Source organism: Symsagittifera roscoffensis, chromosome 1, assembly GCF_963678635.1.
Source record: "Symsagittifera roscoffensis chromosome 1, txSymRosc1.1, whole genome shotgun sequence".
Taxonomy (NCBI): Eukaryota; Metazoa; Xenacoelomorpha; order Acoela; family Convolutidae; genus Symsagittifera; species Symsagittifera roscoffensis.
The window spans coordinates 28,672,841-28,685,482 of record NC_087062.1 but is presented as its reverse complement, the minus strand read 5'-3'; the positions used below and the strand labels follow the sequence as shown (position 1 = coordinate 28,685,482).

Here is a 12,642-nt window from a genome sequence, read left to right as displayed (position 1 = left end):
AAGAACATTGCGAATGTCTGTCTCCTGGAGGATAAGAGATTAACAGAGGACTGAAGTCTAAAGCGCAGATGCAGAACAATTTAAACTAACTTCGTTTCGGATGAGCAGGCTTGCATTTTCAGTTGACTCTAACTTTTTGCCCAACAGAGGGTTGAATATCTCCCTTCTATTCAATTATTTTTTCTCAAAAATCAAATCTCTATTATCAAATTGTAAATTTTCGAGTCACTCAAAATTTTAAATTTTTCAGTAACATAGTTCCGTAAAATAACTAAATACTTTGAACAGCAAGTCAGATAATCAGCCATTGTCCAGATAGACATCTCCTACGGACGACAGACGGTGTAATTTCTTCACAACGAGCAGCAGAATTCTCTCCCCTTTTCACTCTTCTCCACTATCTCCATAAAAACATTCTAAGATTAAAATGAACTGAGACGAAGCTGAGCTTCGCACCACTTGCGACACAACACGAGAAAATCGGGAAAAAATTCAAAAAACGTCGAAAAAATTAAATCTATCTTAATGAATACGGCTAGTTTTGAAGCAAAAACATGCCGAGACATGAGAATACGAAATTAGCGTCGGAAGACAATTTACAAAGCCTTGGCAGAAACTTTTTAGGCCAAAAGACCAATATAATTTAAGACGTAAGAAGTCCCCTCTAACTCAAAACAATCAAAAAACATTACTGGCTTGTCAAATGAAACAATATGAGACAACTATGCCAATATGATATAGCCCGAAACTTTAAAGCCTAAAAAAAAGATGAAAATTTTTTAAAAAAGTTATTAAGCCCCCTCGCCCTCAAAACAGAGACACGCTTGCACACATTTTTTTTTGCTCATCAGTACGCAATATGAGGCCGATAAACCCATATTATATTGGCCAAAAACTATCAATCCGAAACAACAGTGAAAAAAAGGCGATAAAACAATTGTTATGGAAAACTTGATTTATATTTCTGTTAGGACACTTAAAGTTTTTCGCAACCCAGAAATGAGCATAAAAAAATGCTTTCATTCAAACGACCCAAAATAAGATCAAAAAGTTTTTAATCCAACAGGCAGAATAAAGTTTTGAAGGCAGAATAAATCGAAAAAAAAGGAATAATTACGATGTCAAGGTTAAAAAAATTACAAAGAAAAGAGGTAAATCAGAACACTAAGGGCAACTATAAGGTTGAAAAAAAACTAAAATTAAAATAAGCAATTTAGTTAGACGGTAAAAACAAAGCGAAAACTAAGCCGCGAAAAGTAAACAGAAAGCGATAAAAAATTTTAAAAAATACCAAAGAAATATCATTACAAAAATTTGGTGTATTTCCCCACTGGTTTCCTTGTTCCTGAATTTTGTAAACGATCTCCCCGACTCAGTGACCCCGCCAACGTCCTTCGGATATGTAGACGACTTCAAAGTTATTGCTAGCAACAGCAACAAGGCTGAAGCACTGGCAAAGTGTATTACGAAATGGAGTCAGCAAATTGAAATGGGCTTGAACGGTGGAAAGAGCAAAGTTTATTGCATAAAAGGAGACTCTGAACCACAAAACAAAAAAAAGACAAAACTTGATGCCGTCAACATCCAGAAGTGCCTAGATGTACTCATGTCGAAAAATCTCTCATGGACCGAAAACATCAAACGAAGCGTATACAAAGCCTTGGGCGCATTCTTCAACCTTGAAGAACCATCTCATATTGAAATAATTGCGATACCAAATTACACGCCTACGTTTTTCATGTAGTTCATGTTATCTCATATCCGTCGCAGGTATCGTACTCATCAAAAACAAAATTAGGAAATAGAAAAAGTCCAACAGAAAGCAACATCATGGATATTAAACAAAGTTATCAACTACAAGGAAACACTATACACATTGATTATCTCACCATTTTCGATATATATATACTCCACGATGTACATTTCTTGTAACCATTGATGGACGCAGGGGAGGATCTAGGACTTTCTCGAGGTGTAAGAAATAGCTGAGGTAATCAGAACACTAAGAACAACTATAAGGTTGAAAAAAAATAATTAAATTCAAATAAGCGCTTTAGTTGGATGGTAAAAACAAAGCGAACACCAAGACGACATAAGGTAAACCGGGGAGGATCTAGGATTTTCTTGAGGGGTAAGAAATAGCTGAGGTAATTCAGAACACTAAGGGCAACTATAAGGCTGAAAAATATTCAAATAAGCGATTTAGTTGGATGGTAAAAACAAAGCCAAAACTAAGACGAAAACGGGTCTAGGACAACAAGCCGACGGGACTTCAAGCCGACGGGACTTCAAGCCGAAATTTAAACATTACAAGCACATAAAAACGCTAAATTTTTATCATTAAAATGTTTATTTCGAAAAAAAAATAGGCAAGTTTAGTTCAGCATAAGCGTTCATCATGACAATGCACCACTTAAAAGTGACATCAGAAAGTTAGATCAGGCGGATTTTGAAATGCATAAATTATAAACATGAAAAACCCCATGAACAATGTTTTAATTTTTTATATTCCTAAACATCAATTAGAGGCTCAAAAACAACAAAAAAGCCAATAACAGTTTTCAAATTAATCATATTTCATAACCTTTTGACAAAGTGTTCGGCTTGAAGTCCCTTATTATACGATTCGGCTTGAAGTCCGTCGGCTTGATGTCCGGCACCCGACGAAAACAAGTCAGCCTTTTCTTTTAGGTCGATCAAAATGACTTTCTGAGTTGACTGAAAATTTTGGGGTCAGTCAGCCAAAAATGGATATCTCAAATTAGTACAAAGGGGGACTTGGGTCGGCATGCGGTCGAATCCCTGAGGGGGGGGGGGGGGCGTCTGCTCTTCCTCAAAATCCGCCCCTAGATGGACGGAAAATACAAAGTAGACGAAAACAATCCCAATAACCCTAAGAACCAGCATTACGAGGCAAAGCAGCGAATTCGAGCTACGGAAAAAAGTCGAAAACCTCTGATCAAGAGCACCGAAACTTTACAACATTATTCGCAACAAACAGTTTCGCGACAATTCGACCATGAAACAACTAGCAGAAAGTTTCTTCACATTCTTCGAAAAAAGCTACAACCCGCTAGACGTGTGCACCTGGCGTGTACTGTGCTCTTGTGGATCGTTCAACCCAGACTTGAACTCATGCCAGCTGAAATATCAAGGGTTCACACCCTTGCGTCAGAGGCTAAAGGGTTCACACTGAAATATCACGGGTTCACACCACTACATTTAATAATGCTCCAAACCATGATCAAGAAAAAGCCACATTATCTAGATAATTGACATCTGAAACAATCTTGCTCAAAATATTTTGTTCTCTTAATATCTAGATAATGTTCCATTGATTGTATCCCTATTATAATGTCTTTGACGATTTTTTGCCAAACGACACATTCTACCTATACCACCCATTCTACCTGTCTTTGGATGAAATTATTGCACGCGAAAAAAAAATTACATAAGAATGCGCGCTCCATTTCAGGCTCAAAATTTACTTTCTTTCCGGCGAACATACCTCAGTGTTAAAAATAAAATTGTTGAATTGGTTTCAAAATACATCATTAATATAAGTCGCAATGTTTCGGGCTTAAACGCCAAGCTTTGAAAGCACAAATTGTTGTCCCTCTCAAGATAACAGTTATCTATTTTTCAGTGAGCAGTTTTTCAAAATAATCATCAATTTGAAATTTTTTTATTGAGACAACAAAAAACATCAGCTTTATGTTAATACTGCGAGTGAGATATTAGTTCAGCATCGGTTCTCTAGCGACGCTTCAAAATAGTTGACTAATGCAAGTGGAAGAACATTAAAATAGCAGAAACACTATGGTGAGTAGTAGCAATTCAATTTTGTCTGCAATTCATATATTCTTGATGTGGGCCAACCAGCAAAAATTGGCCCAGTGCAGCAACAGTGACTTAATCAACAGGGATTATTCGCATGGTGTTGGTGAAGCCAGCTCCCTTTTTCCACCCTGTAACGCAAATGATGCTGTCACCCTTCTTGATGAACTGGCGTCCCTTTGCCAACTTGATAGCATCCTGAATCCTTTGGTCCATGTCTTCCGACCAGTCAGCAGCCCTCGAACTCGGGTAATAGATCGGAAAGATACCTCGGTGCAGATGTGCCTGACGGGCCACTCTCGCATCTCGAGTCACAGCCAAGATCGGACAATGCGGTCTGAACGCCGAAATCAGGTGCGCTGATTTTCCTGTAGTTGTCAAAACAATTATGGCACTAGCTCCGCAGTTGATTGACGCCTCGACTGTCGATATTGCTACTGAGACATCTCGGTCAATTGGGTACACGAATGCTTTTCGAAGGCTGTCGAAAAGAACGTCATGGTAGAAAGCCGACTCCGCCTCCCGGGCCACTTTATGCATGACTTGAACAGCTTCTAGAGGATATTTGCCTTTAGCCGTCTCTCCTGACAACATGACGCAATCGGCTCCATCCAAAACCGCATTTGCAACATCGCTAGCTTCAGCTCTAGTCGGTCTAGGATTCTTGATCATAGATTCCAACATCTGAGTCGCACAGATGACAGGCTTCTTGGCCTTGCTGCATCGTCCGATCATCATTTTCTGTGCAATGAACACTTTTTCTGTGGGAATCTCAATTCCCAAGTCTCCTCGAGCAACCATGATTCCATCGCTCGCTTCCAAGATTTCGTCAAACTTCGCAACTCCTTCCTCGTTTTCCAATTTGCTGATGATCTTAATGTGCGCTCCCTTTTCGCCCAAAATGTTTCTGATGTCAACCAAGTCCTGCTTCTTTCGAATGAAAGAAGCAAAAATCATGTCTACATCTTGTTCCATGCCAAACACGAAGTCACTCTTGTCCTTCTCGGAGACTGCAGGCAAATCTACTTCAGCTTTCGGGAGATTGACACCTTTCGATGACCCCAAAGCGCCTCCATTCAAAATGGTACAATTCACAAAATCAGCTCCAGTTTCGTCGACTTGAAGGGAGATCAGTCCATCGTCAATGTACACTAGACCTCCCTTGAAAACAACCTTGGGAAGGTTTTTGTAATCAGCATAGAGCAGAGTCTCGTCACACTTTTCTCGATTAGCGGGATCCATAGTCAGTTTGATCTAAACAGAAACCTAGGTGAATTTAGTGTTCATCTATCCGCATGCATTAAAAGGTGGGATACAATATGAATTCGCCGACTTCAACAAATAGGCAAAACTGAGATGATTCCATTGCGCAGGAAAATTAACAAGTCTGCTTTCACAACATTTCCTGTCAAACAACTCGCAGCAACCATGCTCAAGCGGCACAAAACCAACCTAATGGGATGAATCCTGAAAAGAATACATGAAAGAGGGAAATGAATACAATTTACAGAAAACCATTAAAATTTATTTTCAAACGCTTATTTAGGCAATTCACACAGCTTTTCAAGTGTTCCCATCTCACAATAGAAACCTATATTAGCTGGAATTACCAATAAGACAGAAAGCAAAAGACTAATCGATAAAAAAAAACAGTTTGTAAAGGCAAAACTGGTATAATACACACTAAAAATACCACGTTCAGGGCTGTTAAAATTCTGTTTTTATTGATAAAAAAAACGTTTTACACGTTTTAAACACAGAGGCGAAGTTTGAACTTTATTGTGGGTGTTGATCAGGGTGACCACCCTTATGAAAAAAAGTAGCGACCTCATAAGTACTAATAGCGACGTTTTAGCGACCTTACGTAAGCTCAATTTAGCGCCTCATAAATGGAAATTCGCTCAAAGCTTGTTGGGTCAGTTTAGTTTTGCCCATGGCATCTGGAACAATTTGGTAATGTATAAACTAGTAATTAAGCAAACAATAGAACACACCAAAAATAGCGACTTCCACAGAAGTAGCGACTTTTTAGCGACCTGTCGAGAAGTAGCCTCATTTTTTAAATTATTTTAGGTACCCCAAACGAAGCTTGTTTGAGATTAAGTGCGGTATCATATTAAAGCCCTTTTCGATCGCAATTTTCAAGGTCAGTTCAAGAACTTCTCAACTAAAAACATAAAACATTACCTTTTTTCCGGTCACCAAGTTGACCTCTCCAGTTGCACTGCCTTTGATCAGGCCAGTTCTGATCTCTGGTCCCTTGGTGTCCAGGGCAATTGCCACGTTGTATTTCCACTCAGACTCCTTGTTCAACTCTTCCACTGCCTGACGCACATTCTTGATGGTCTCTGCGTGGTACTCGTGAGTACCATGGGAGAAGTTCATCCTCGCAATGTTCATGCCACATTGTATCATCTGCTTCACCTTCGCAACATCTCTGGATGCGGGTCCCAAAGTGCAGATGATACCAGTTGCACGTACAAACTGAGGATCCTGTTCGATGTCAAGTTGGCAAATGTGTTCCAGTTGGTTTCGAGCCACTCTCGATTTAGGCCCTTGTTTCTGCACAGAATAATCAAGATACTCCGACATTTTCAAAGTAACTTCAATCAAATATTAACTGAAAAACACCAGACGTTGCGAACAAATCGAGTTAGTAGTGATTTAAGAAGAAACTCAAGCTTTCACTAACTTAACCTTGTTAATATTTTAATCCATAGCTTGAGCTTGTCAAAAATAGATGCGGTCAGTTTAATCTTTTAGCAGACACAAATGAACAACTAAACAAGAAAGAACTTTAAACGTCCTTTCAAAGCCTCAAATTCTCAGCTTGATTCATCTTATTTTATTTTTTGTTTTACATTATAGCGTCGTATCGAGCCAGTTAAGAACTTCTACCGTTTTATTGAAGAAGTAATCGGTGATGGAATTTCTGGTTAGCATTCCGTGCATGATTATTAAGGTTAAAATATGAAGCAAGTAATAACACTGAAAACTATATTAGCATATCTTACCTTAGAATTCATATTTCTAGTCTGTAAAAAAAAATAGTACTGATTGCTGTATCAAAAAATAATACGAAACTCCAAATGAAAAGTTTCCTAAAAGTGAGAAGTCAAACACTAAGTTGTGATTTCTGTCGACAGTCAATACAACAAAATTGACACATTGGGTTGACCAGTAGCTCGCTGCAGTTGGAAGTCAATCTTCTTTGATCACCAGCCACTTTTTCTTCGATAAACAAAACTTCAAATCCAATCACACTGCAGTGAACAAAAAATTTTCTCACATTGACGCTCAAAATTAAGCATGTGAGAACCAATTTTGCGTCAAACGAGAAATGAAGAACAATTTGCACACTGCTTCAAATTTTTGTCGTGTAAAATCATTTTAAAAAACTTAACGTAGAACTGACACTTCGTGTTCTGTTGTATATCTTAAATTCCAAGAGAAAAAGACCAGCCATTTGCTCTACGAATAAATCACACGGCTCACTTGACAATAGATGACAGATGTGTAAAGTGAATTGAAAGAACAACTAATTCAAAGCAGTCATTACGTAGCGTGATCTTCAACACATGAATTTCTTTAAAAAAAATCGAGTGTTGCAATCTCAGAAAACAGAAGCGGAGGGTATCATAGTCACATAGTCGTGAACTCAAGGAAACCAAAACAACATTCACTTGCTTTTTTCAAAATCACGATCGATTTTCATGATAATTTTTTGACTGATAAATTTTTCGCTCAGAACTTCACGATAATTTTATGAATGATAGTTCTTTCACGCAGAGGGGAAGCAGAGCTTCAAAGCAATTGCGCTGCTCAAAATTATCAGCCAAAGAAAAAAATTAAATAATTGTTGAAAATCGCTAATTTCTTTTAAACACAGGCGAAGTTGCGCTTTGCAAGCACAAGCGAGGAAAATGCAAAAAAGAGCTCTAAGCAGGCAAAACAAAAAGAATGAGAAAAATGAAAATATTAAAAATACACCTAAAGAAATTGAGACAAGGCGTATCACATCAGATCTGCTCCACGACCGCTTGTAACTTCACTAACACTAGCCACCAATAAAGCAGCTACAGTTTCTAACAAATTGCCAATGCTACGCAGTCAAAATTTAAGCAAAAAAAAAAACATTTCAGTTTAAGGCGTGACTTTCAAAACTTCGAAAAAAATAAACTTTACACAAAACCCTAGAAGTTTCTATGCTTAAGCAGGAGATTAGCTATTTAGAGGAGAAAACTAGAACTGACTCTTTCAAATGAATTGTTTATCTCAGATAAACTTTTATCGAGTAAAATGATAAGAGACTAGCGAAACAAGCATGGACATGGAAAAGCAGTCCATTTGTCTATTGGTACCATTTTCTGAAAAATGTAAGTAGCTTTTGAGAAAAATGAAAATTCAGCAAAAACAGCAAAATTTTCCGAAAAATCACGAAAAAAAACAAATCCCATGCATTTTCGTAAATGATTTTAACTAATGATTTAATTAACCATGATTATATTGAAACTAGCGTGATTATGTTGGAAACAAGATATGCATTCTTTGAGTGTACTCTGACAGCGCCCAATTACAGGGTTCGTTACTACAAATTTTGCAAAGTATTATATAAGTTCTTCGAAAAAAATTAGAATGAACTAAGAAACATCACATCCGGGAAACTGAAAGCAATTGAGCAGTCGCATTGGGACGCGAGATTTGCAACTCTTGAGAGTACTCTTACAGTACCCAGCTACAACATTGGGAAAATCAAATTTTGAAACTTGAACCTTAAATGTTTTGAAAAAAGTACTATTTTGAAAACCAGAAAAAATGTGTCACATATCGAAAACTACCAGGATGTGAGCAGTCTTATTTTAAGATAAAATTTGCAATCTTTGACAGTACTTTGACAGCACACAACTACAGGATTGCGATCTTCACTTTTGTGAATTATTTTCCAAAAAATCCAAAAATCGTCGTATCAGTTTAGGTTAAAAAAAATTAGGCCTTTTTATTTGGGGGCCCCTAAATAAAAGTTAGGAATTTCAAATTTTGAAGAAAAAATTTAATTTAATTTTTATGAAATTTTTTTGAAACAATCACAAAAAAACGTCATATCTGGAAAACTACATGGTTTTGGAGCAGTCATATTTGGAGTCAAAATTCGCAACTCTTGAGAGTACCCTGACAGAGCCTCGCTACAGAGATAGGAATTTAAAATTTTGAAGAAAAAAATTTAATTTAATTTTCATGAAATTTTTTTGAAAAAATCACAAAAAACGTCATATCTCAAAAACTACAAGGATTTGAGCAACCATTTTCAGAGGCAAAACTAGCAACCCCTGAGAGTAACCGGACAGAGCCTCACTTTAGAGATGGAAACTTTTCTAAGTGAACTTTTTATATGTAAGTTATTTGAACAGTTTGAAAAAAGACATAACAAAAGTCAGATCTCGGAAACTAAGAGCATTTGATCAGTCGTATTTGGACGCAATATTTGCAATTTGGAACTCCTGAGAGTACCCAACTACAAGGTTGAGAATATGAATTCTTCTGACTTTTTTAAGAACGTCTGCAAGTATTTGAGCAGCCATATTCAGAGGCAAGATTCGCAACCCCTGAGAGTACCCTCACAGTATCCAACAACCAAGTTTTTTTTTTAATTTTTGAAAGTCATAAAAACGTCATCTCGAATACTACACGGATTAGAGAAATGAGATTTGGAGACAAGACTCGCAAACCCTGAGAGTAACATGACAGCACCCAACTAAAGGGTGAGAATTCAAAAACTGAGAAATTGATTTAAATTAAATTTTCTATAAGTTTTTGAAAAATCTCGAAAACTACCGTACCTCGAAAACTAAAAAGATTTGATTATTCAAATATCGAGGCCAGAATAACAAACTTTGGGAAAACTCTGACAGAATCCCACTATTGGGTTGCTAATTTCAAACTTGATGAAAAAAAAACTGAATTGAAACTGAAAAATCGAAAAAAAATCTTAACCATTGTAATATACGATACAGCTTAGACGTGCAAAAAATATTTTGTTAAACATGCAAAAAAATATACGTTGAAAAATTTGAAACATGGCGAAATAGTGAAGCCCGCATTTAAATATATAGCTAGCGTGTAACGCACCTTCGGTGCTTCGAATTTTTGAGAACATGAAAAACTGCATATATTGGAAACCAGATCTGCAGGCTTTTAGCGTACTCTGACAGCACCCAATTACATGGCTGGTAAATTCAAATTTGATAATTTTTTCAATCCTTTTTCCGTCATCACGAAAACATCAAATCTCGAGTACAAGTACAAGTATTTGAGTAGTCATATTTGGAGGCAAGATTTATAACTCCTGGGAGTACCCTGGCAGCACCAAACTACACAGTTAGGAATTTCAAATTAAAAACACTCAGAGTCATAATTGGATGCAATGCTCGCAACCCGCGAGAGTACTCTGATAGTCCCCAAATACAGAGTTGGGAATTTCAAATTTTGAAAGAAAGTTTGTTTGGGTTTTCTGAGAAAATCACAAAAAACGTCATATCTCGAAAACTACAGCAACTTGAACAGTCCTAATTGGAGGCAAGGTTTACAAGCCCCTGAGAGTACTCCGATTGCCCCCAACTACAGGGTTGCGAATTTCAAACTTTGAAGAAAAAAATTAAATTAATTTTTTTGAAAAACACAAGAAACATCATATCTCGAAAACTGAACAATTTGAGCAGTCATATTTAGAGGCAAGACTCGCAACCCCCAGAGAGTACTGTGATAGCCCCCAAGCACAGAGTTGCGAATTTCAAATTGAAGAAAAAAATTAATTTAATTTTTTTGAAAAATTACAAAAAACGTCATATCTCGAAAACTAAAAGGATTTGAGAAATCATATTTGGAGGCAAGATTCGCAACTCCTGAGAGTACCCTGAAAACACCACACTACAGGGGAAAAAATTTCAAATTCTGAAAAAAAATTAATTTAATTTTTTTTTGAAAAAATTACAAAATGTCATATGTAGAAAACTACAAAAAATTGAGCAGTCATAATTGGAGGCAAGATTGGAGCCAGACAACGATAAAGAGAAAAAAAGATTGGAGACATCTAAATTTTTTTGAAAATTCTCGAAAATATCCAAAAAAACGTCACATCTCGAAAACTACAAGGATTTGAGCAGACATATTCACAGGCAAGATTCGCTACCCCTAAGAGTTCCCTCACAATTTCCAACAACAGGGTTGAGATTTTCAAAGATTTGTTATTTTTTAAATCTAAGTTTTTTGAAAATTTTTGAAGAATGATTTTAAAAAAACTTCATATTTGGAGGCAAATTTTGCACCTCCTGTGAGTACCCTGACATAGCCTCACTTCAGAGATGGTATTTTCAAGTTTTGTGAAATTTTTTATATCTCAGTTCTCTAAAAAAATTTGAGAAAATCCTAAAGAACGTCATATCTCGGAAACTACAAGAATTTGAGCAGCCATATTCAGAGGCTAGATTTGCAACCCCCTGAAAGTACCCTCACAGATTCCAATAACAGGATTGAGAGCTTCAAAGTTTCGGAATTTTTTAACATCTAAGTTTTTTTGATAGATAGATAGATAGATAATACATGAAAATTAAAAAATTAGGAGACATAATCAAATTAAATAAAAAATCAGGTATACAGACAGACAGACTTAATTTGGCCTCGAAAAAAATTACTGAAAAATTAATGACCTTGCTGAAAACTAACTGAAAAATTTTCTTAAGCATTGCAATACATGATATAGCTTAAACATGAAAAAAAATTCTTTCGTTAAACGTGCAAAATTATTATGCTTAAATATGGGAGATAGCTGTCACTAGCATTTAAATATAGTATAGATAGATATAGATAGTATAGATAGATAATAGATATACCAAAAAAGTGCCACTAAATTAGCAGTTTTATTGGCGACTTAGTTTAGAAACAAAAATTCTTCGTATTAAAACCCTACGCTTCGCAAGTGCAATTAGCCTTACAAGAAGCATCAATTTGACTCCAATTGAAGTTTTAAATTTCGCTGCACTGCACTAAAATTCTCGAAAGACGAGCCAGGAAACCTTTTAGTTAGTGACTTGAAACTATTTGTAGGCAATTACAGCGACCTTGAGTTAATTGGTCAAAAAATATTGCGTTCAAATTAGAGGTTTTTAACACGGTGTGTTTTGTATTCAAATGAGTGAAAAAATATTTTCAGACAATCAATGAGACTCGAGGATAACACAGAGACTAAACCGAGCTTCGCGACAATTCATCAAACTAAACATCACATTGTAAATTAGCAGAAAAAAAAATCGACGGAAGCCACTAGGTCCAAAAAAAACTATTCGTTTTAATTTAAAGAAGAAAGTATATCGACCAAAATTTCACACGTTTGTCTCAAATGATTTTTATTTCAGAAAAGCATGTCAAGGAGCACAATCACAACCGTGAAAAAAATTTCCAAATCATTTACCGAGCGTCAAATAGGCGGACAATACTTGGTTGGACGCCAGTTGAGCCAAAATTAAAATTTCGGCATAACTTTGAGTAATAAAAATTTGAAATTCGAAATTTTTACACCATTCCTTTTGCAACAATCACGCAAAAACCTACTTCTTTTGCACGTTAAAAGACGCAAAATGAGTCAACTAAATCAATTTAATAAGAGCCGAATCCCTTTGAGTGAAAACAAAATGATAATACGTACAAATAAACAATATAGCAAATATCAGCCTTGGTAAACTTACAGATTACGCAACGACAATTAATATTAAATAGTTATAAAAAAAATGAGTATTGAGTTTTTCAAAAAAA

At 36.2% G+C, this 12,642-nt stretch overlaps 4 protein-coding genes across 4 annotated transcripts in view; 1 reads left to right on the top strand and 3 right to left on the bottom strand.

The window, feature by feature from the left end:
• The window catches only part of LOC134842294 (guanosine-3',5'-bis(diphosphate) 3'-pyrophosphohydrolase MESH1-like), a 70,687-nt gene extending 58,193 nt beyond the window's left edge, over positions 1-12,494 (bottom strand). Inside the window, exon 1 of the mRNA XM_063858577.1 lies at positions 12,485-12,494. The gene's annotated coding sequence lies outside the window, so the exon portion shown is untranslated. The remainder of the gene's footprint in view (positions 1-12,484) is intronic.
• The window catches only part of LOC134842310 (NEDD8-conjugating enzyme Ubc12-like), a 398,285-nt gene that overhangs the window by 32,651 nt on the left and 352,992 nt on the right, over positions 1-12,642 (top strand). The gene's annotated exons all lie outside the window — the stretch shown is intronic.
• LOC134842276 (mannose-P-dolichol utilization defect 1 protein homolog) overlaps positions 1-12,642 on the bottom strand; it is a 160,214-nt gene that overhangs the window by 98,896 nt on the left and 48,676 nt on the right. The window lies entirely within an intron of this gene.
• Positions 3,478-7,155, bottom strand: LOC134842259 (pyruvate kinase PKM-like). The gene is made up of 3 exons (XM_063858526.1): positions 6,852-7,155; positions 6,025-6,399; positions 3,478-5,091 (listed from the first exon to the last, which is right to left on the bottom strand). Exons 1-3 carry the CDS (start codon positions 6,861-6,863, stop codon positions 3,913-3,915), a joined length of 1,566 nt encoding a protein of 521 aa, XP_063714596.1. The 5' UTR covers positions 6,864-7,155; the 3' UTR covers positions 3,478-3,912.